At 35.1% G+C, this 25,599-nt stretch overlaps 1 protein-coding gene across 1 annotated transcript; it reads right to left on the bottom strand.

The window, feature by feature from the left end:
* Positions 1–21,434: 21,434 nt before the first annotated feature.
* Positions 21,435–23,296, bottom strand: LOC127115250 (uncharacterized). Its single transcript, XM_051046836.1, has 5 exons — positions 23,023–23,296; positions 22,484–22,879; positions 22,188–22,419; positions 21,944–22,092; positions 21,435–21,598 (listed from the first exon to the last, which is right to left on the bottom strand). The coding sequence occupies exons 1-5, from the start codon at positions 23,294–23,296 to the stop codon at positions 21,435–21,437; spliced, it is 1,215 nt and encodes a 404-aa protein (XP_050902793.1).
* Positions 23,297–25,599: the final 2,303 nt, after the last annotated feature.

Below are 25,599 nucleotides of genomic sequence, written 5' to 3'. Positions count from 1 at the left end.
GGGTGAATTACTTCACCATAATCCCCTCCCGGTGGGATTTATGAAAGTTTCGGTTGACATCGTATTAGATACGGACGCCCGTCTACCATTACCCGACGTTGTTTCAGAGACAACGTTGATGCGAGAAGCAGTCGGATCCTTTGTTGGTTGGCCGTCAGATCTAATTTTCCCTGATGCCGAGGTATATATGTTCTAAATGATTATGAATATTTAGAATTCACATTTCAATTCAGCTACAATTATGATATTTAATCAATCCTTATTACATGGTAATGTTAGACTCCTACAAGACCCACCCCTAAAGCTGGTAAAGGGATTTCAAGACGCATCGAGTCGGTTGCATCTCAAAAAGAGGTACAAATATATATACCCATTGAATTATATACACAACGATTCTTTTGCATCACAAAAAGTAATGATTTATTTTATATGAATTTTTAGGTTCCCGGTCGAAAGTTGAAAAGCGATGGTAAGGATATTCCAACGAAGGATATTCCAACGAAGGATATTCCAACGAAGGATATTCCAACGACGGCCGGGACAAAATCTCAAATTATGATGCGTCTTGAGAAAATGGTGGAAGAGTCCGATATTATGGACGGGTCCATTCGTAGTATAGATTTTGATGAAGGTGTTTTCGGAAAAGCTCATTTCGAAATAATTGGAAAGGAGGACATGCAACAACTTTTTGAGCACGACGAATTGGGCATCGGTATCATTCATACATACATATGGTACTCCGATCAATCTATAATTTACTTAGTTGAACAATTTATTTACACATTTCAATGAGTAGTCTAATATTTATTATGTTTCTATTTAAGGTATATGTATGACAAATTGATGCGGGGAACTGAATTGTGTAACCGTTTCAATTTTATTGCTGCTTCCCGTGTCAACGCAACGTTAATATCGAAAAATCCAACATCCGTAAAGAATGATCTAGTCGAAAGATTCATGGCGGCCGGCGATAATACTACACGCAGTTTGTTTTTTTTACCGTTTAATTCTGGCAACGGGTTAGATTTTCTTTCTAATAATTTCATTCTAATCTATGTATATCTTTTACGTAGAAAATTTTCATTCATCTAAATTTTTGTTTTATTTTACAGTGGCCACTGGGTGTTGGTTGCTATGGATCTTTCGAGACTAATAGTGTATTATCTCGATTCGTTATCGGGTGATTGGAGTAAATATCCGGGTTTGAAGAAGACGGTTGACACGTAAGTGAAATTCCTCTAAATATTCGTGTGTATTTCTATATTTAATTATGTCTGTCAGATTGATCTCAATATACGTTTTTATTTTGTTAGGGCAATACTAAAATTTAGATCGAAAAAGAATTACCGCATTAGGAAGGACATTACCTGGGTCAGAGTTCAGGTATATATTAAGTATCTTATTTTTGCTTATAATAGTGTTTGTTTTTTTGCTTATAATAGTGTTTGTAAGAAATTAACTATATATATATTGTTTGTTTTTCTGTGTAGTGTCCTCAGCAAAATAATTCGGTCGATTGCGGATTTTTTGTATTGAGATTTATGAGAGACATCATTGCGTTGAATCGTATAGACATCCCAAAAATGGTATGGAATAATAACTTAGGGTTTATTTTAATATTATCGAATATTTCATCTAATTTGTTACTAAATCATGAATATGTTTTATTCTCTTAATTGTAGTACTTTGAGGAATACAAAACCTACTCAAGAGCAAATTTGGATGAAATCAAGGATGAATTGTGTCAATTCATTGTTGATCAAAGAATCATATAGCTAGGTTGTATATTGTTGTACATATATGTATGGAATGTTGTTGTTGTATGGTGTTGTTGTATATATGTTGTATATTGTTGTTGTAATTTTACTAAATCATGAATATGTTGTTGTATATTGTTGATCAAAGAATCATATATTAATGTTGTATATATGGAGGATTAATGTTGTATATAAATGGATTCATGTTGTATATATCAATGGATTGATGGTGTATAACATTGGATTAAAGGATGAAATCAATATGAATTTTACACTTTTGCAGCATGCGAACAGGTTACCAATTAAATATCCACTGTTTTTCAAACAAATTTTTTTAAAATAACTAACACTTTAGAGGGCGCTTTCTGTAGGAAGCGCCCTCTAAACACTTTACATTGAGAACTTTATAGGGCGCTTTGTCCAGAAAGCGCCCTCTAAACACTTTACATTGACAACTTTAGAGGGCGCTTTCTGCAGAAAGCGCCATCTAAAGTGTTAGTTATTTTAAAAAAATAAGCGCCCTCTAAACACTTTACATTGACAACTTTAGAGGGCGCTTTTCCCAGAAAGCGCCCTCTAAACACTTTACATTGACAACTTTAGAGGGCGCTTTTTTCAGAAAGCGCCCTCTAAGGTGTCCCTTTATGGACCACTCCAGAGGGCGCTTTTTTCATAAAGCGCACTATAATGTGGGCCTTTAGACAGCGCTTTCTCCAGGAAAACAAAGCGCTGTCTTTACCTATGCCAGCGCCAGATTAGAGGGCGCTTAAAAGCGCTGTTATAGGCCAAAATAAGCGCCCTCTTTTCCCTTATTTGGCGTAGTGGTTTGTAATTTGTTCGTGAAATGGCAATACTATGAAATTATAGGCGAATGGACCATTTGACGTCATCACCTTTATTTTTTTTTTCTTTTCTAAGGATGCATAAATTATTAGGCTTGCTGTATATTTGACCTTGAAGCATAAGTCTTTGTTTTCAGTTTGAACATAAGCATAATGGATGAATATGAGTCACATGATTATGTTGAAATAATGTGTTTCAAATAAATATTGATTGAAGTGTTAGCCATGAAAGCCATGAAATTATCTTAAGATGTTTGTTAGATGGTGATTAATGAGAAGTTGAATTGTTAGACCCGGACAATTTTTGATATTTTTAGTTGATTAGTTATTGAATATTGGTGGTCTCTTTTATTTTGGCTCTCTTAATTAACTTAATCATTTGTCAGGTTTTATTTGTTTTACTAACCATGAGGCATTTGTTTTTTTTCTTTCCCAATGAGATTATAGTCAACGGTAGTAGACTGAAGCAAATAATTTTAGAATGGTTAGTTTCTTTTTGATTTTGATATCTTATTTCTTGTAGCATTTAACTTGAGCCTAAATTGAGACTTGTTTTGAGTTTATGGATCAAAGTTATTTGCTTATGATAATATGACACTTTTTTAGGTGTTGAGTTTTAAAGATAAATAAGCAAGTTATTGTTCTAGATGAGTGTTGCATAAATATGATTTTGATTAGAGTCGATTGTATGGAATCATTACTCATTAGATTATGAGTAAGCCTGAATGGAAGTTGCATTTTAGAGGCAAAAAGATTATGATATGATTTATTTGTGTTTTACTTGTTCCATTTAGTGGAGTTGTTGTTTTGTTTTTATTTTAAATTTGGTTTGGATATAAGAATGTAATTATATTGTTATTAAATATTGTTTTTATAAATTTGTTTATTTTCTTTTACAAAAATGTATGAAGCATATTTTCAATGTTATGTTTTGTGGTTTTATTGGTATTTAGGAGTCAAGGTCTCTAATGAAGGAGATAATAACCTGACTATGTTACATTAAAATTATTATTTTTTTAATTCAAAATTTAGAATTTAAATCTTGCTCATATCCTTTGTTGTATATATTTCATGGGTGGGTATGAGGCGTAGCCACACAAATGAATTGGTGATGTGTATGATCATGCCAATTTTCTCACCTTCCATGATCCTTTTTTATTTAATTTTTATTTACTTTTATTATTTCATTTATTTCTTTTTAATTTGTTACAATTAGTTAAATAAAAAGATACTAATTAAATAGAAATGTTCAAATATAGTCAAACTTTTTTCTTAATCATTTTGAATGCATGATCTAACGTCAAGTTGTTCGTTTTCAAGCTTTTCTCAATAACTTGGAAGAAAAGGGATGAATTTGGTATCGACCTTTCTCTTTTCCCGAGTGTTTGGACACTGGTGTAGAGCTCCATGTCCAAACGCTTGTCTTCCGTTTTAACACAATAAACAATTGAATCAGGTTGGTTCTCCTATAGAAGAAAAAAGATTGATTGTGTATCGACCTTCTCTTTCCAGATTAATTGTTCACTATAGTAGAGCTCCCTACCTGAATAATTATCTCCCGTTAATGAACTTAAGCCCCCGCCACATCCAAATTATTTTCATAAATCAACTTCTAATACTTGATTTAACGTCAAGTCGTCCCTCTGTTTTTAAAAGCTTTTTATAATAAAAATGGAAGAAGTGATTAGGTGTAAACTTTTCTCTGTTTTGAATGTTAGGATACTACTGTAGAGCTCAATGTTCAAACATTCTTCTTCCATATTAAAATACAATAATTACCAGAATTAGGTCATTTCTCTTATAGAAGAAAAAAATTGATTGGGTATCGACCTTCTCTTTCTCGATTATTCAAACACTGCAGTAGAGCTCCCTATCTGAATAATTGTCTTCCATTAATGAACTTTGACCTAATTTGCCATATATTTTCATAATAAACTTTTGGATGAAAAAAGAGTGATTGGGCTTAGGTCTTTTCCTTTTTGGACATTTGATTAGTGTAGTAGAGCTCCCTGCTTGGATGCATGTCTCCGCTTAAAATCAATTTGAACCAATCAAACTTGTTTTCCGCCCTTGTGCGACCCCAAATTTTTTTTTTAGAAAGGAATATGCTACATCCATTTCGACGCGAAATAAACAAAGACTTCAGCATCCAAGAGCGAGCAACAAGTAAAGGTTTAACTGCTCAAATATGATCCAAGCATCACTCTCTTTAAAAGCAATCCATCCAGTAGTTCTCTTTGGGTAGAACTATATTTGTCTTGAGTTCTTCATAGCACCTGATGATACTTAAGAGCAGGATTGTGAGGTCTTGTCAAGATAATTAATATTTAAAAAACCCTAAGTTTTTCCTTTCTTTCTTTCTCTTTTCTCACTCGATAGGTAGAAGTTCACAAACAATCACACTAACACTCTAGCATAAAACTAACTAAATGGGTCACATCGAGTATGATGGATGTGAGAGGTGTTAATGTCCTCCCCTTGCATAACTGACTCCCAAATCCGATTTGGTTGTGACGACCATTTCTTTTTGTTTTTCATGGGTTTTATCAATATTTTCCCTTTCACTCTTCAGGAATAAATAAAGTTCGGTGGCGACTCTGTTTTGTTTATATTTTGAGCGTTCCTTATGCTCGGGTATTTTTCGTGGCGCGATAACATCCTTGTCTTCAAATCTCAACAAGTTTCTGGAAGTCGAAACCTGATGGAAGACATTTAAAATATAAGCCATGACTATAATATCTTATTCCGCAATGGGATATATTATTGTTTTATAGAAGTATCTCAAGAACTCATGCATTTTATAATATATGTTACTTAAATAATACACAATGTAACTCCCTACACCCCAAACACTTAATTTATAAAACATGCGAATAATTTACTCAACAACAATGTGTCACATTTTCTCAGCATAAGCAAGTTTCTCAATTATCATATTATAGCAGCAGAAAATAAATAATAACACAACAACTCAACTTCATTTGTCTCATGAATAAAAATTAACTTTATTTCAACTCATGAAATAAATATTCAATAAGTCTCATAAAACATAAAATATAAAGGTAACTCATCTCATTGTTACACTATCAGAGTGACCCGTAGAAACTAAAATAAACTCAAAAGTGATAAATGACGAAGAAGGCTACTACACCATCCTCCAAAACACAACAACAACTAAGGATCATATATCTGACCATCAGCACCACAGGCGTAAAGACAACACAAACAAAGAAACAGAGGTGAAAATACATTCATATATGTTAGTGGTGCATAAAACAACAAGGATAGTGTAAACAATATCACTCATCATCACATAAATCACCCACACTTATAATAAATCACAAATGAAGTTATGTATGCAAAGTATATCTACTTCTCCACTCCAATGCATGTGGTACCAATGGTTTTTGGATATCAAATGTATGTTACTGATTGATTCACTCGTCACTGGTTCCATCTTTGAGCCATTAAACTCGTCAAAGGTTCCACCTCTGAACTTGAGACTTGTCATTGGACCGAAGTTCGTCACCATCAGACTCATCACAGGTTCCATCTCTAAACCTAAGACTTCTCATTGGACCTAAGACCTTCACCATCAGACTCGTCACATCTTCCATATCTGAACCTGAGACTTGTCACTGGACCGATGTTCGTCACCATCACACTCTTCACAAGTTCCATCTCTGAACTTGAAACTCGTCACTGGACCAAAGTATGTCACCTATCTCTGATATACATGATACATGAAGGAAGCCAATAAATGCAATACTCATCTCCAACCTCAAACTCCCATGCTCATTATCGGTTACTCTCTGAACCTGAAGCTCAGCTTGAACATCACCAATATAAGGCCACATGTTAGTTCCTCTCGGAACCAACGTCTCCATAATACAACTCAACAATTTTCTTCCTCATGAGGTATTCATCATAGAAACTCATCATTATAATTAAAATTAATAGTTTGCTCATCCACACTCATCAAACAATATCAAACAATCAACAGAGTCAAAATTGTTCACAAAAACTCGAGACAAATGACTTTATTCATACATTTAAAACATATTAGGAATCACCATAAGATAGTCTTATGTGATAGCTTTATAATGCTTCAAACCGCACCTCAATCAAAGTCACGGAACTCAAGTTACGCATAAAATGACGTGTTTGGTACAAAAATCAAGGGTCTACTACGGCCACCCGTAGCAGCTATCAACTGAATAACGATAAACTACACTAGAATTGAAATACCTAAGAATGAAAATACTATAAAAATTAAATGCAAGAGTAAAAGAAAGAGAGATAGAGAGAGATGACATCGAGATTTATAGTGCTTCGATATTTGTCATCGCTTTGCCTATGTGCATTCTTTAATGGTTTCTTATTGGAACCTGCATTACTCCTTTTCATTTGACAAATATTTTCAAGAGTTCATATAATCATCAACCCACAATAATGTTGAGAAAATTAAAATCTCCTATCTAGATCTTGACTTGTATATAGCGTAATCACAAACTCTTCTACATAATCTTTACTCGATTAGCGCTTCTTAAATCTTCCAATATCACCAATTTTCTCCAAGCCTTTATGTGTAGTGATCAATCCCTTGATCCTACCGATTCCTTGAGCGATGAATTAGTCAAATATTTAAGAAAAACTCCGCCTTATCTATATCCTTTCACACTGTCACTACTAAGGAAAACTAGAGAGAAGAACCTACTTCTTTTCAATGGAACTTGTCATCACCATTGACAATCTCCTCAATCTTGCAAACAACCTGAAAATATCGACCAAATATTCAAGAACGATTAGTTTCAAGAGCGCGTCTCCTTCAACCAATTACAAATCTCTCGTTATCAAGATCTAAACCAAATTGAAATTAAACATTCAAGAATTTTGTTGCAAGAACTTTGAACTTTTAAAATAGAGGTTATTGATTTTTCTCAAAGAATCACACACAAACTCACATGAATTTGTTGATTTATTATGATTCGATTCCTTAAGAATGCTGACAAAAAGGTTTTATATGTGCTTGAGATTAAGCACTAGAAATGGTTGAAAAAGTCAGTTAGATTTGAATCAAGATCAATTTATGATTTGAATCAAATGAACAAGTGAAGTGAAATAAAAGAAAAATAAAGTTTTGACCCATTTTGATTCGAATCAAGAGGAAAGTGTGATTCAAATCAAAGACCACGTGATTTGAATCATGTGTTAATTTTTATTCGAATCAAACATGCTGAGCTAATTGAAAAAATATGGAAAAATTGCACGATTCGAATCAGGTGTAAAGTTTGATTCGAATATATTGAGGCAGAGGTGATCCAGAGTTTCATGATTCAAATCATGTGTAAAATGTGATTCAAATCAAATTGTTTTGTAATTTTCTGGTTTGCCTCTGTCCAAAATGATTCAAATAAGGATTTGTGCTTGATTCGAATCAAACACCCAAAATCCCAATTTTCAAGTTTTTTAAAAGAATTTGAGATTTTTATTTTCCCCTAACTTGAATAAATACCATATATGGTTCTTATTCCACTGACTCATGCAATTTATTAAAAGCAGCATGATCAAGTTCAAACCTAACAAATGGTTTATGCATGCTAAAACTGAATCATTTAAAAACTTGATCCAGAGAGGTGAAATCTTGAAGGAGACTCAATAATCGAAAGTAAATCAAAATGAATGCGGTAGGCCAAGCAACAAAATAATTGTATTGGCGTGCTCCCCTTAATATATTAGGGACAATCAAATACATTTTCCCCATTTTTTATGATTGGTAAGCTTTCTCTTGGAATTGAGTTGACTTTGAGTAGAGAACGGAAAATGCTTATGCTCCCCCTAAAACATTACACACGAACAAAACATTAAACATATAAAACAATTCTAGACTCATTACACTTTTCCTCTTTTGACAACATCAAAAAGAGATAGATCAAAATGCGTCTAAAACCAAATAAACAACCACAAACAAATAATTTAAAATGAAAAAATGAGCTAAACATCTAATAAGTATATACAACAACAAAGATATCATATTGAACACAAAGATAGACATGTCACAAGCAACAAAATGAAAATAGACATGCAACATCAACATTCAACAACAAACAATTAAGTGATTAAAACTTGTATGTCAATGAGTGCATTAACAATCATAAATAACACTTGGAAAAGTATACAAATGCTCAAATGCACATACATTTAAAAGACTTAAATGCAAATAAGAACAATCAAATATATAAGCTAGAGATGAATGAGTAAGGTAAAGAGGAAGTAAGTAAATCAACACACAACTCTAGAACAAACACATTTAATGATATAAATCAAATGCAAGAGTTATAGAGACATACCAATGTAGTCGGTAAAAGGTATGATTTGCTACAAAATAGTGTTAGTCAAAACAAACTATATAAAAAATGAAACTAAACAAAATCCTCATTCTATTTAAGGCATGAAGATTCTAAGACTCCTAAATCCCTACAAATCTTGTGGAAGGGATATGATAATAACGACTTTGTAAAAATGTCAGCAAGTTGAATTTTAGTGTCAACGTATTCAAAAACAACATCTCTTTTTTCCACATGATCTTTAAGAAAATGGTGTCGGATATCAATGTGTTTAGTCTGTAAACGAAGTACCATATTCTTAGTAAGGCTTATTGCACTAGTACTATCGCACTTAATCAGAATGCAACCAAGTTTTAAATCATAGTCTAATAATTGTTGCTTTAGCCATAAGACTTGTGCACAACAACTACGTGACTACATATTCAGCCTCAGTGGTAGAAAGAGCAACGCTATGCTGCTTCTTATTATGCCAACAAACTAAATAGCTTCCAAATAAGAGACACGTACAACTAGTTCTTTTCATATCCGACTTACACCCCTCGAAATCGAAATCAAAAAAACCTACTAAGCTACAAGCACTACATTTAGGATACTAAATACCGTGATGTGAGGTTCCATTAAGATACGTCAAAATATGTTTTACTATCTTAAAGTGAGAATCCTTAGGTGATGATTGATGTCTAGCACACTTGCACACACTAAACATGATATCTGGCCTGCTTGTGGTTAAATAAAGTAAGGATTCGATTATACCTCTACACCTGATTATATCGAAATCCACTCCTCTTTCATCTTTGTCAATAAGCACATTTTATGTCCACACCATACTTCTATACCCATGGCCACACTTTGTAAACTCGTGGCAAAAAGATTAGTAGAATCAAAAATAATATCATCAAAGCTAGTTTGAACTAGAATAAACATGCTTTGCTTAAAATTTTAAATGCAAAATTGTTTAATGCAAGGAAAACCAAAGTTTGATGCATATGAAAAATAATTGAATGATCATGAAGCAATAAAGATAATTAAAAGAAAATAAGATAAATAAAGTATAACTACACAAAGATAAAGGAGAATGAAATGACCATACCAATTACGAAGATCTAGAACTAAACTTTCTACACAAGTAACGTGAGCAAATAATAACACTTAAAAAACGATCAAAAATATGATTGGATACATCTTCTTTAACTTGTATTGAGAATGCATAAAGATTCATAGACACTCATGTACAAAATAAAAATAGATAGAACTAGGTGCTCAATTTTAGTTGGGTCCTTTGGGATCAGTTGAGACAAACTTAGAAATCCATGTCATTTTTCCATTGGGAACTTGAACATTCCTAATATGAAAAAGCTCCTAATGTGACCCTTATCACCACAATAATAGAAAATAACTTTAGATAAAATAATTCTTTTGTTTCTTTTAGTGACATGAGGGATTTTCTTAAAAATCTTTCCTCTTTCACTTGAAGAACTATAACAAGTGCAAGATAGTAAAATAATTTGTGCTAGTTGTCCAAGAAAAAATTCATTCCCATATATGTCACAATTATTAACCAAAACAAACAACTTAAATAATAATCGACATGGTGAAAAATAAGAATATACATGTTACTTTTATTAATCTATTTTATGAAAAAAAGACATGTTTATTGTCTTTTCTAAAAATACACTCATTTGAATAATTTAATCAATAATCATTTTTCTATATATTTTAAAAACATTCACTTTTAAAAATTTAATATTAAATAAAATATATGGGTTGAAACATCAACATTATATTTGATAGACATAGCGGGCAAATGTAAAAACTTTTCTTTATAAAGAGATCTATTGGAATGATTGATCATATAATTAAAAGACTCATATATCTACCACTTGCGCATACATATATTAGTAATGATTGTTGGTTGTTCGCACGGTCCTCGAAGAATGTCCAATAAAAAACACTAAAAAGAAAATTATACCGAATAGATGAATCCTCATCTTTTTCACGAACACGTGATCACACCCTCCACTGCATCTCTCACTAGTGATATCTAGTAGATTGTTCATCCCTAAAAGGCGCCAAATCAAACGTGGGAGGTTCTAAACGCCCATATTATATAACGATTAGATCACGATATTTCAGATATTCAATTTATTCCCATTATCATACCACTTTTTAATCAATAGATGACTTGGGTTTGGAGTCTTAACCTTGTATGTTCACTCTCTCTTTGTCGTACTTGAAACTCGCTCCACCGTGAGAAAATCTCATTTCATCACTTCATTACTCATTTTTGTTTCCCGAAAGGAACAATGGTGCCCTATGTGGGAAACAAATCTTGATTCCCACCATTTTTCCACGAAAATTACCATATCTTTACCAAAGACAAAAATCATATATCTTCTTTCTCAGATCATTGATCTCCATCTCACAGATCATCAATCTTATTCTCTCAAACTATCGATCTATTTCTTGAACAAATCAGATAACAAACTCTGGAAGTTATGGTAACGTTAAAGATTACCATATCCACCGCTTAGTGTCAAGCCACTGCTGTATCCCCTAAGGCTAACAAAGTTATACTCATTATTCAATGGAGAATGATCCATTCCTCGTGACCTCTCTATTCATTCATTCACATGAATTTCTTGTTCCACTAAGAATTGACAGTGGAATGGTCCAAGCCTTGTCGTTCTTCTAATATATGCAACAGTTCCACCAAGGCCAACCTTTGCACCAACCTCATTTACAATTGTTGATGCCTGGATACGAGATGCTCCTGAATGCTAAAAAATTTCAAGCCAACGTAGGCATGTAAAGTGTATCTAGCCTACTAAAACATGTATATAACCCAGTACAACAAAAAAATTCCCAAGCCCGGGCAGACGTGGTACTCTGAAATGAAAAGAATTTTTAATGTGCTCCTCAGACGACCAACTGTATTGGCGAGGCAAAATCATGCAGTAACCATGAAATCATGTCATAATTTTCTCGAGTAGATGCAACCTTACCACACTGAGCAGTTCTGAAGTAACCAAATTGAAACCAAGGAAGAAGACATTTCACTCCCTTATTTGCCTTCAGAGAGAGAGGAGGAACAATCACTCTCCACCAAAGGTTCGTTCACCCCCACATCTCAGTGACACGCTACTCCCAAAAAAGGAAAAAGTACAAAGCAAATGCCCCAATCTATGAGTGAAATAGGAATCCAATCTTCACTCGCATTCTCGACACCAGAATTCCACGGTCTTCGAAAAAACCTCAAAAGGTGGATAATTACTATGACACTAGGGATCCATCTGAACACATCGAGTATGTCTATAAAAGGATGGATACCATGCCCCGGGGAGCCATGAAGTGTAAGCCCTTCTCGTTAACCATTATAGGAGATACCACGACTTAGTTCAAAATCCTTCGAGACAATAGCATAGACTCGTGGAAGGGCCTCTCTAATTTGTTAATTGCTCAATTCACCACTCAAAAGAGACAACTTAATAACATGGTCGTAATCAACACAATTATGAAAAACAAGAAGAACGTGATGAGTCACCAAAGAAGAAAGGATATTCTCAATTAGGGAAAGCTTTTCCTAAGAAGACTACTGAGGCCACAAGTATATCCAAGATGATGAAGGAAAATAGAAGAGAAGATGGATAAGACTAGAAGGGGAAACAATAATATATCACATCCATTACTAGGGGATTTTTAGAGTAAAAAAACCCTCCAATGGGACTATGAAAAGAAGGATTGCCAAGTTAATGGCAATCAATAAAGAAAAAGGAATAATCTTGGATGAAAATCCGAAAAGGCCAATCCTCATATTATGGAATAACAAAAAGGTAAGCGCAATCATGAACAATATTTCCCCCTGATGATAAAAACAAAATGGCCAATTTTGATGTATCCATGATCCTCATCGATAGGGGAAGCTTGTGTGACATCATCTACCAAAAAATCTTTGAGAAACTTGGACTAAAAAGAGAAACATTGTAGCCATATGAAGGTTTTTATCTACAGTCCTTCAATGACACCCTAACTCGCCCTTGGCGATACATTGAGTTAATGAACACTTTGGGAGAAGGGAGAGACACCAATATGGACAACTTGCAATTCCTTTTGAATCGCTGTAAGAGCGTCTACAATTGTATCTTAAACATACCCTTCACATAAATGTTATATGTGGTAGTCTCCATGGTTTATATCAAATTAAAGTATCACATCATCCACTAGAGCCGGTAATAATCTGTATCGGCCTATCCGGAGCATGAAGGATATATAAAGCCTTGAAACGCAACCAGAAGGGAAAGAATAAAGAGAAGGAAATGGAGATCAACATAGCCAGTCTCACAAAAAAATTAGAAAGGATAGTAATCAAACCTCCCAAAAGATAGGACCAGGGATTCCAACATGTAACAAGAAGTAGTTCCTACTTAGGAGGTGGAGAAGAAAACTCCGAGTAAGAATGGGTAATGTTGTATCATCACGTATGGAAGAGAATAAGATATGATCTCGCTGCCTGGATAAATTTTCCTTTATCATATATTCATGTTATACTATTTTCTTCAAAATGAATGAATAAAGTATCATTGAATTATCTGCTTTTTGATCGTAAAGGATACCTACGAATCAAGAGTGTTGTCGTAAACACAACAAACGTAAGACTAAGAAAATCAAACCCTGCAGCGAAAGTCACATGGACAAAAGCAATTAATTATAAAATGGTTATTCGAGATCACCCTCTCTTGGTAGCCAACCACTATAGATGTAGAGGTGAGTCCCCCACTATTTCGACCTTGAACCAAGGTTAAACTTGAGGGCCGGTAGGGGTACCAACCTTTGACCAAGAAAATCCTTAGAAACGTCCAACAAATGTCTGGGCAGAACCTAATACATCAACAAATTCATAGAGAAAAACAAACTCAAGATACTAAAGTAACATTATAGCAAGTAAAAACAATGTTAAATAAACAAAATGAGACAATGTCATGGAGAAACTATTATGAGATTCATTTACAACAAATATTATACCTTTAGGCTCTTCCAAAAAGAAACTAAAACTAAGAGGCTAACTCATTCCCAACATATATTGGTTTCCCGTCCACCATCTCCAGATCAGGACAAACTTGCTCTCGAGAAATGTGCATTATAGGATAAAAGAATTCTACTTGCTGAAGAGAATATTGAAATAAACCTACAAAACAAAAGAAACTATATTCCACAAACTTCACATACTCTTTATGTGAGATATTGGATTGAACTCTAGTATGGTTGATGGGTAGCTTCTCGATTTGACAATTCGATACGACCTTAGCATATCGTTGAAGTCTGCTCACATGTTGTAGTATAAATATGATAGGATTGTTAGCATGTCGAATTGAGCCAGTTTGTTATGCCAAATTGTTTAAGTTAGCTTGCTCTCTAAGTTAGCATGTGTAAAATCCCATTAGTTTAGTGTGTTATTTTTTTTATAAATAGCATACTAGTCTCTCATCATTGTATAAGATAAATCATAATTAGGGTGAGAGAGGTAATTTGATATTTTGTAACACTTGTAATCTTGGTTAAAAGAGAAAGTAAAGAATAGTAGTTTATAACCAATTTTATTGTGTTCTTATTTTTTTTCTTTTTTACCCTTGTGGGTTTCTTACCGATCAAGAAACGAATTATACTTTATAATTCCGGCATTGTTTTCATAACAAATTGGTATGGTGAGCGCGGAGAGTATGCCTTCAACAAAGTATGATATTGAAAAGTTCACCGGAGTGAATGATTTCAGTCTGTTGCGCTTGAAGATGAAAGCCCTACTGGTTCAATAGGGTTGTTTAGACGCATTGAAGGGAGCCACAACCATAGACACTTCATTAAAGGATAAAGAAAAATTGACTATGGGAAAGAAAGCCCATAACGCCATCTTATTGAGCCTTGGTGATAAGGTTCTTCGACAAGTTTCAAAGGAGACGACGGTGTTAGGTCTTTGGGAAAAACTCGAAATTTATACATGACCAAATCAATGTCCAATCGCCTCTACCTAAAGCAAGCTTTATATTCATTCAAGATGAGTGAAGACAAAGTTTTGGTTGAGTAGTTGGCTATGTTCAACAAGCTTATTCTTGATCTTAAAAATATCGAGGTAAAGATTTAGGGTGAAGATTAAGCGCTACTACTGTTGTGTGCTTTGCCCATAACACATGTTCACTTCAAAGAAACTCTCTTGTATGGAAGAAAGTCTCTAACCTTTGAAGAAGTTCATTAAGCCTTGTAATCTAAGTATTTGAATGAATAAAAAGAGCACAAGCCATCTTCAAATGGTGAAGGTATGTCGGTAAAGGCGAAATTCGCAAAGAGAGATGGCAAGTTTGACAAGAAGAAGGGTAAAAGTCAGTAGAAATCTTATAGTGGTGATGCATCTGGTATTCGATGTTATCACTGTAAGAAGAAGGGTCATTCTAGAAAACCGTGCCCTAAACGTCTGAATGATCATGGAGGTAAGAATAATGGCAATGAAACCATTATTCAAGATGATTTAGACTTATCTAATGTTCTTGTGGTTTCAAACAACGACTCAAGTAAAGAATGGATTATGGATTCATGTTGCACTTGGCATATGAATCCAAACAAATACTTGTTAAAGGAACTATGTGATCAAGATGGTGGACTAATATTGCTTGGAAACAATAAAGCTTGCAAGATTTCATGTATTGGATCTATGAGATTCAAGCTCCATGATGAGTCAATAAGGTTATTGACTGAAGTCATGTATGTACCTGATTTGAAGATAAATTTGATTTCTCTTGGTGAATTCTAAAAGAAAGGATTTGTTTTCCAAGGAGAGAAAAGTATTCTAAAAGTCATGAAAGGGTCGAAGGAAGTCTTAAGAGGCGTGAATAAACAAGATTTGTATACCCTTGAGGATGAAGTTGTCAGTGGTTCTGTAGATGCGACATCCACGAAACCTTTGTCGAAGACAGAAATTTGGCACGTTAATTTTGGCCATGTCAATGAAAGGGGTTTGGTTGAATTGGGGAAACAAAATCTACTTGGTGGAGACAAAGTCAAAAATCTGAAGTTTTGTGAACCCTATGTACTTGGAAAATCTTGCAGAGTGAAGTTTAATAAAGGCAAACAATGAACACATTGATCCCTTGATTACATCCATGTTGATCTTTGGGGGCCTGCGAGGTGTCCATCACATTCAAGAGAAAGGTGTTTTCTATCCATAGTTGATAATTATTCCAAAAAGTTATGGGTATTCATCTAGAAGACTAAGGATCAAAATTTTGAGAACTTCAAAAGTTGGAAGACTCTGGTCGAAAATCCGACCGGCGGGAAGGTCAAGAGGTTAAGAACCGATAATGGCCTTGAATTTTGCAATGAGGCATTCGACAGTTTTATGCAGCCTATGGTATTGCAAGGCACATAAGTACTGCAGATACTCCCCAACGAAATGGTTTGGATGAAAGGTTTAATCGAACCATTTTAGAAAGAGTTAGATTCATGTTGAATAGTGTTGGGTTAAATAAGGTGTTTTGGGCATAGGTTATTTTGACAACAACATATCTGATAAACATATGTCCTTCGACTAAGTTAGATGTGAAGACACCTGAATAAGTTAGGTTGGGACATCCACCAGATCTTGACAAAATTAGATTATTTGGCTGCATAGCCTATGCTCACATTAGGCAATATAAGGTCGAACCTAGAGCTTTGAGATGCATGTTCATGGGATACCCTGAAGGAGTTAAAGCTTATAGGTTATAATGCCTAGAGCCAGGTCACATGAGGTGTATCACCAGTCGAGGTGTAGTTTTTGATGAAGCCGATATGACTTTCAAGAAAACTGATGATGTTAGTCGAAGTGCACAAATATCTGAAGAAGAGATAGAACAAGAAGAGATTCTTGTTTAGGTGGAGCATGTCGATACTGAAATACGTATCCCAGATCAAGTTGAAGAAGAAGCACAAGATACTGAAGATACTGTGGAAGATGAGGAAACTGTTGATGACTACCTGTTGGCAAGAGATAAGTCGAAAAGAGTAATCAAGCCAACTCAAAGACTTAGGTATGCAGATCGCATAGCTTATGTCTTAATCTTGGTAAGTGAGGTTCTAGTTGAAGAACCTAGAGACTATAAGGAAGTTATGAGCAGACGAAATAAGACTGAATGGCTAAAGGCCGTCGATGATGAGATGAAGTCTCTTCATGATAACCATACTTGGGAACTGATCAAGAAACCTGCTAGATCCAGGTTAGTCAGTTATAAGTGGATTTTCAAAGTTAAAGAAGGAATTGAAGGAGTGGCATCAAAGATATACAAGGAAATATTGGTTGCAAGGGGTTTCACTCAATTCAAGCTAAGAACAAATCAATGTCCCAGTACTGAGGTAGAAAGAGCTTATATGAATAGCATCTCATATGCTAACATATTATGCTCTTTGATGTATGATATGGTGTGTACTAGACCCAACATAACATATGCAGTAAGTCTTGTAAGCAGGTACGTGGCAAATCCTAGAAAGGCTCACCAGCAAGCATTGAAGTGGATTATAAGGTACATAAATGGGTCTCTGAACAGAGTCCTGATTTATGGTGGAGCATGTGGTGAAAATAGTAAAGCAGAAATTGAAGGGTATGTCGACTCTAATTCTGCAAGTTATATGGATTCCAGAAAATCTATTTATGGATATGTGTTCTCTATGTTTGGCACATCAATAAGTTGGAATGCAACACTTCAGAAGGTTGTTGCCTTATCAGCCACTAAAGCGGAATATATCGCCCTCACTGAAGTTGTGAAAGAAGCATTGTGGCTTGAAGGTTTTGCTAAGGAACTAAAACTTCAAGGTCGAGTTGTCACTGCTAAATGTGATAATCAAAGTGCTATACACATGTCGAATAATTCAGCCTATCATGAGCGAACCAAGCACATCGATATGAGGATGCATTTTATCATAGGGGTAATCGAGCATGGAGAAGTCTAAGTGATGAAGGTTTTGATAGATCACAATGTTGTTGATATGATCACCAAGACATTACCAAGTTGCAAGTTTTTCCACTGTATACAATTGATAAAGCTGCATGAAGAAAGATAATTTGTTCCCTTGATGTTATAGAGTTTTTTCCAAGGTGGATATTTGTGAGATATTGGATCGAACTCTAGTATGCTCGAAGGGTAGATTCTTGGTTCGATAATTCGACAAGACCTTAACATTCCATCGAAGCCTATTCACATGTTGTAGTCGAAATATGCTAGGACTGTTAGCATGTCAAATTGGGTCTGTTTGTTATGGATGATCATTTAAGTTAGCTTGCTCTTTAAGTTAGATTTTTGTAATGGGCATGTGTGTAAAAGCCCATTAGTTTAATGTGTTAGTTTTCCTATAAATAGCATACTAGTCTCTCATTATTGTATAATACAAATTATAATTAGGGTAAGAAAGGTTATTTTATATTCTATAACACTTGTAATCTTGGTTAAAAGAGAAAGTAAAGAATGGAAATTTATAACCAATTTCATTGTGTTCTTATTATTTTCTTCTTTTCTACCCTTGTGGGTTTCTTATCGATAAAGAAACTAATTGTACTTTGTAATTTCGGCATCATTTTCACAACACTTTGAATAACTTAAGATTCTCATTATGCATCTTCCAAATACCATCCTCAAGTCTCTTCCTACCCTCCCAAGCCTCATTTAGGGACATTTCCAAGTCTGCAACCCTCTTACGAGAAGATTCCAATTCTTGGTTTGCTTTTGCAAGAGTGACCTCATTTGTGGGCAACGACGATTGGGAAGATAATAAAGCTTCATATTTCTTTGTCATTTCTTGCATAATGGATTGCACCCTTTTAGCCAATAAGTTGGGACGTCCACAATTTTGCACTTCAATCTGTATCACCCTTAAAAAGTCATACATCCTAGTAAGCTCCTCCAAGTACCAGTCTCACTTAATAGTAAGATCATTGACACATTCCTTAAGCTCTTATTTTTCCTTTTGAAGATGATTAAGAAGGCATCTCCCCTTCCATCATCACCAAACACTAAGACATTTGATGCTCAACGAGTTCGGTATGCTAGTCATCCAGATCCTCTTTACGAATGGTTTCATCCTTATATGAAAAATTCATATAATCATCCATGGAAATATAGGATAAAAACTCCTTGGATGTTTAAGGACTAGGAACGACAAAAAGCAAAGGAGAAATTGTAATAGTGATCTATGTAGTATGGATTCCAGAACTAGGATTTCCTAATTCTTGATCAAGCAACGAATGTTGAGAAGAAGCCACTCCCTCAAGAGTCACCCTAACAACGAGTCTAATGACTTGGCTCCCATCATTCATAATTGATGGCAGATGTATGATGCTCTTTACCACAACTCAGAGAATCCTAAACTTTCACTTAAAATGGGACGGGAAGAGTGATTGCGATTAGACATCTGTGTGGCACTGTACAAAGAATTCTTCCCGAAGCATATCTGACATAAGTAACCGTAGGAAAAGAGAACGAACCTATGCATACTCTTTATCTAGAGAATTGTGTTGTAAAACTTCATATTATCTACAAATTAAATATTAGTTAAAGACAAAGCAATAATGGTCATCTAAACAGCACCAGAGAAAAGAGTCAGTCCTCCCCATTTCTCGCCAAAGATAACCTTCATATTCTTCTTTGAAACGACTTCCATTAACAGATGTATCTCTATGAGCCGTTTCTTTTGTTTCCTTGGTGCCGCTCCTGAAACAACAACATTGTCAACATGGCACAAATCTTTGAAGAAGGCTACTAATTTTCTATTCATATAAAATCCTTATTAGGAATATCCATATAGTATGTAGATGTACGAATTGACATATACCAAGAAATGAATTTGGTGCTGGAACTTGGAGAACTTGTCTGAATATTGATGAGATGGCTTGGAATCAGAAATTATGGTAAGCATATCCCAGATGTTGTAATGACACCAGGATCAAGAAATTGTCGCAACATAAACAATAACAGTGTTCAAGTAAGTAGCAAGAAATAAATAACACAAATATTTGTTAACCCAATTTGGTGCAACATCACCTACATCTGGGGGAATCCAAGCCAAGAAGAAAGTCCACTATAATAGAATTAGTATGAAGTTATAAACAACCTATGGTTTTACAAACTTCTCACCTAATCTCTACTTGTGGAATTTCTATCTAAGACTCTCTTGAATATGGGACGCCTCTCACTTTCCTTCAATCACACAATAGTGAAAACAACTTCTAACAGTAAATAGAAGACACACTTCCAATGAAACATAATCCACTCTTGCTAAAAAGCTCATGAGTGATTCACAACTACAAGTCAATAAAACAAGTCCAATTCAAGTATCAAATACATACTAGAATGGCTCACGAATAACAACGACAACTAAATCCTAACAATGACAATTTCCAACGCAACTTAGTTACCTTCTTAGGTTTATAATTGATCTTTAAATAGACCTTGAAAAGCATGGGCTTCGGGCTTGATCAACAACAGATCCAAGGACTATTGCATAATCTTCTACAGAATTAATTCCAATCATATCAGATGTTTCCTAAAATGTTTTGACATCCTTACTTCAGAAACAATGCAAAGCACAAACAGTCATTTGCTTCTAAAACACACGTTTCTTGGACCACACATCTCGTGAAACAAATCTTCAGAGAATCTTCAGATACCTCACGATAGAAATAAATCCTTCAAGAAACTGAAATAAGGAAAGTATGATGTTGTACCAACATGTCAGGACATCTTGTCCAACATCTTTGCTAGAATACATGTTTTTCCAAAATGCAACCAATCACGGTACACTAGACTTAACAATCTTCCCTTTTGGCAAATTTGGATGAAACAACCTTTGCATAGCCCAACTAGAAAGAGGGAAAAAAGAAAGAAAAAAAATTAGCCTCATATCAGAGAGAATTAAACTCTCACACAAAGAACCTGCTTTAGAGAAAAATAAATTCTCTTAGTCAGGATGTCAAGACATTTGATGAAACATCATCAAAACCTAACAGGACACATGAACTAACATATCACCATAAGTTAGAAAGGCATATGCTCCCCATGAGTAACAAAACAGGTGCAAGAGTCATCCCCCCTCCATAAGTACTCCCCCTCTAGGAGCCATAACAGGGATATAAAAAAGAACACCAAAACTAATGCACACAGGAACTAACATATCACCATAAGCTAAAAAGACAAATGCTCCCCCTGAGTAACAGAACAGGGGCAAGAGCCACTCCCCCTCCATAAGTACTCCCCATTAAGGAGACATATTAGGGCTATCAAAAATAAAACTAGAACTACTCCCCCTTTTTAGCCAAAAGATTGACAAACATAATCAAAAGTAGAAGTAGCAGAGCAAACAAATAGTTAAGTTACAGACCAAGAGCACTAAAAGTGCATAAATATTCAGGGTATAGCCCACACAAAAAAACAACCAGAAGAACAAAAGAAATAAAAAAACCACAAAAGAAATATAACACATCAGTCTTCATCGTTGATGGTTGTCTCTTCATCATCACTAACGTTAACACCTTCTTCAGTAGCATCTTCTTCACTCGCATTATCACCTTTTATATTTCCCTTAGCCTCTTCTTCAGACAAAACATTTATCAGGATCTCAAGCCTGCTCTTCCTTTCAGTATAAACTTTGATAGTTTCATCCAAGGTTTTGCAAGTGTTTTTTAGTTCAGAAAGGATTCATGTCCAAGTAGTAGAACTAGTAGGTTTCTTGCCAGATGTCATGACAATATCTAGAACATGTTTCCCTATGAAAAACCTATAATGCAATGATAGAGGAGGATCTTTTTTGCAGGCACCATCAGAACTGATCAAAATACTTGGGTGTTGACTCAGTATAACACCACAAATTAATGAAGGAAATGCTATATGCATCTTCACAACAAAGGAGGCAATATGCTTCATTGTTTGTTCATATACATAGGATCCAAAGTCAAAATTTGTTTTGGTCCTTACAATATAAATGAACTTACCCAATCTTGTAGCAATTTTGGAAGTATAATTAGTTGGCACCCAATTAGCAGCTTCAATTCTATGAAGTACTGCATACTTCACACTCAAGCAACCTGCTGACAACTTCCATTTTCTAGGCCACTCCTTTAATTGCTTTGCAGTAATTTCTCTGCAAATGAATTGTCAGAAACTTCCACTTCAACTTATTTTTCTTCACTTCTGCCCAAAAAATTGTTTATGATTTTAGGAGAGAAATCCACACACCTTCCTCTTACATAAACCTTTCTAAACTCCTTACTCATCTTGTTATCACACTCCTTAGAGATATTCACAAAGAATTCTTTAACAAACATCTCATAACACTTGCCAAATCTAGTCACACTTTTGATCAACCCAACTTCTTGAATCAAACCCATCACTTCCTTGCACTCAAAGGCATCCTTGACAAGTTCCCTTTCCAAGGTCAGTCTTATTTGGTAAACAAATATCCACTTGTCTATATTTTCCACAGAGTGAAATGAGATGTTGTCAATTGGAACTTTAGGAGTATTGGTTGGAACCTTCTTCCCAGAAAGCTTGCTTTCTTGTAGCAGAAATGATATCTTGAACATCAAGTTCGACATCAAAGTCAAAATCAATAGAACCATATGGGATTTCCTTCCTCTTCAGGGATCTCTTCTTAGTGGCAGGAGTAACAACCTTGCTCCACCATTTTGTAGGACTAACACTAGTACATATCTTGAGAGCTTTAGAGGGCTTGCTAGAGGACTCAACAACTTTCCCCTTTATTCTCTTTAACCTCTTAGCTATTCTTGGAGCCAATTTCTTATCAATGAGTTTATCATCAGAGTCCAAATCATCTATATTCACAATGTCTATAGATTGATCCTTCTTCTCACCAGAGTTTTCTTCTTTGTCCGTCAAATCACCAGACATGCCATTAGAATCATCTTTTTCTTCATATTTTCAAGGGACTTAGTAGGAACATGCTCACTAGCAGGCTTTCTATCAGATTTATCAAGAGAGGTTTCAATAGGGTTGTCAATTTGGCCTAAGGATATGGAGACATCCGACACAACACCAGTCTTAGGTTCAATACCCAAGACTTGAGAAATCAACACACAAATATCTTTATCAACATTATCTCTTTCAGCAACAATCATACTAGATTTACTCAGAGTCGTAGCAAATCTAGGTTTATTAGTGTTTTCAAATGTTTCAACATTTCCCATAACTTTTGGAACAACATAACTTTTTGTAGAAGCATCAACATTCGGTTCGACATTAATAGGATCAAGGTACAAGCTATTCATAGAATGCGGTTTCTTGATAGCAGTAATAGGTTCAAAATTTCTTACATCACTAGCATCCATTTGAACAGACATAAATGGAGATGAAGATTTACTCACTTTAGAAGGCTTGCCCTTTTTCTAAGCAGTTGTTCTAGGCTTCCTTATAAGGGTTGCATGGACAAGAACAATAGAGAGATGAGCGACATCAGTAATATCTTCATAATGATCTACACTAGTATTGATAATCCTAGGATTTGATTTCTCTTTGGTGCACTTGCTAGGATTTGATTTCTCTTTGGTGCGCTTGCACTTGCCAAAGAGAATGTAGTGAGATGAAGGTAATCGAAAACGATGATCAACATGTTTATGAGGGTATAATGAATGATATTGATGGAGTATGTAGGATATCATGTTGGGAAAATAAGGAAAGTTTGTAATGATTTCCCGGAGTTTCGTGCACCATTAAATATAGGGAAGAGAAAATATGATTTTCATGCCTCCATATCAGTAATTGCTATAATTCTTCAAACATGAAAATACCCAATTCGCCCCTTAACTTCTCAAACCGATTTGCATCCAATGCTTTAGTAAAAATATCTTCTAGTTGCTTCTCAATGGCTACATGCTCAAGAGTTTCAAAAAGATCCCTGATAAAATAATGACGAATATCATTATGCTTAGTCCTGCTATGTTGAATGAGATTCTTAGATATGTTAATTGCGCTAAGATTGTCACAATATAATGTCATGACATCCTGCTTGACATTATATTCCTTTAGCATTTGTTTCATCCAAACTAATTGAGAGTAATTGCTTCCTGTTGCAATATATTCAGCCTCAACAGTAGACAATGACATACAATTTTTTTTCTTGCTGAACCAAGATATAATATTATTTCCCAAGAAGAAACATCCTCCAGAAGTTCTTTTTCTATCATCAGCACTGTCGCAACCTGAAAAAGACAGTGTGTGAAAAAACAACCGGCGAAAGAAAATGACAGAAGAGTCGCCACCGTGCGTTATTTATCCCAAAGGAGGGAAAGGAAACGCTCGAAGTAAACCTGAAAAGAGGAAAGGAAAAGACAAGGTCTCGCAACCAAATCTTGGGTTCGGGAGTCGGTTATGCGAAGGGAAGGTATTAGCACCCCTACGCATCCGTAGTACTCTACGGGATCCACTTTTGTAGTTCTTGTCTAAAGGGTGTGAGTTTATCTTGTGCTGTTTACTAAAAAAAAGAGGTTAAATGAAAATGACCCGCGCGGATGTCGCATCCACTGCATACGTATCTCATCTGAATATGAGAATCAGAGTCTTCGTAGCTCGGCTGACCTATGGGTTAGGGGGATGTGTGCTCGCTAAGACATCGCATCTTATGCCTACGTATCTCATCTGGAATGAGAATCAGAGCAAGCCGTAGTTCGGCTAACTACGGGGTTATGGATTGGGTTTTGGACGAACGACGTTACTACGCAATCTACCGGATGCTCGACCTTTGGAGACTTACTCGCCTGTAGTAGAAGGAGTAAACATGTGTTTAGGAGAAGAAAAATCAATGAAGGGTTAGGGTTTGGGATGCTCATGCAAAAAGAGTCCTGGACGAAGGAACCTGTAAAAAAAAATAAACACACAAAAACATTGCCTCCTATCGAGGTCCGAAACCCAGGGATCCTTCCAAGCTAAACACCATCAAAGAAAGTGAGTCAGTACAGGTAATCGGAATGAAACCTCCAGGCGGTATCCCACAAATAAAGTGGAACACCAGGCAAACCATCTCTGCAAGAGTCATATGAGCCCTCACAAAACAAAACTCAACAAACAGGTTAGAGAAACAAAATAGGGTAACCAAGAGTTGCCCCCAAATCAAAATGTAACCACATGAATCATGCCATTAAAATTCACAAAAAAGACATGCATCAAAAGGGTATCAAATTCACCCATAATACCTCAAACATTCAGAATATTCAAATTCAAAGCTTAAAGGTAATGGGAATAAGGGAAAACCTGATTGGAGAGCTTGATTGAAATTGAGTTGCACCCGAGAGGTTTACAAAACAATCTTTAGGGTTTATGTGAGGCAGAGGTGATTCTGTGCAGTTGAGTTCCCTTCAGGGTTTGGAGGCTGCTCTGAACTCTGTTAGCTCTTCTCTCACTATCATTTTCCAGCCAGGGTAATATGAATAAAATACCTTTTGTTTCACTGAAACTCTGAATTTATAACCTGATTTTTGTGGACCTGTGGGCTCAAATGAGAGAGGTCCAAGTCCAAGATTTATTTATTTATTTATTTATTTATTTATTTTTCTTTTTTTTTCGTTGTTTTTTTTCTTTTTCTTTTTTCGTTTTTGTTTTTTTTTTTTTTGTTTTTTTTAAATGAATGCATGCATGA

Source organism: Lathyrus oleraceus, chromosome 1, assembly GCF_024323335.1.
Source record: "Lathyrus oleraceus cultivar Zhongwan6 chromosome 1, CAAS_Psat_ZW6_1.0, whole genome shotgun sequence".
NCBI lineage: Eukaryota > Viridiplantae > Streptophyta > Magnoliopsida > Fabales > Fabaceae > Lathyrus > Lathyrus oleraceus.
This window is presented reverse-complemented; position numbering and strand designations above follow the sequence as displayed.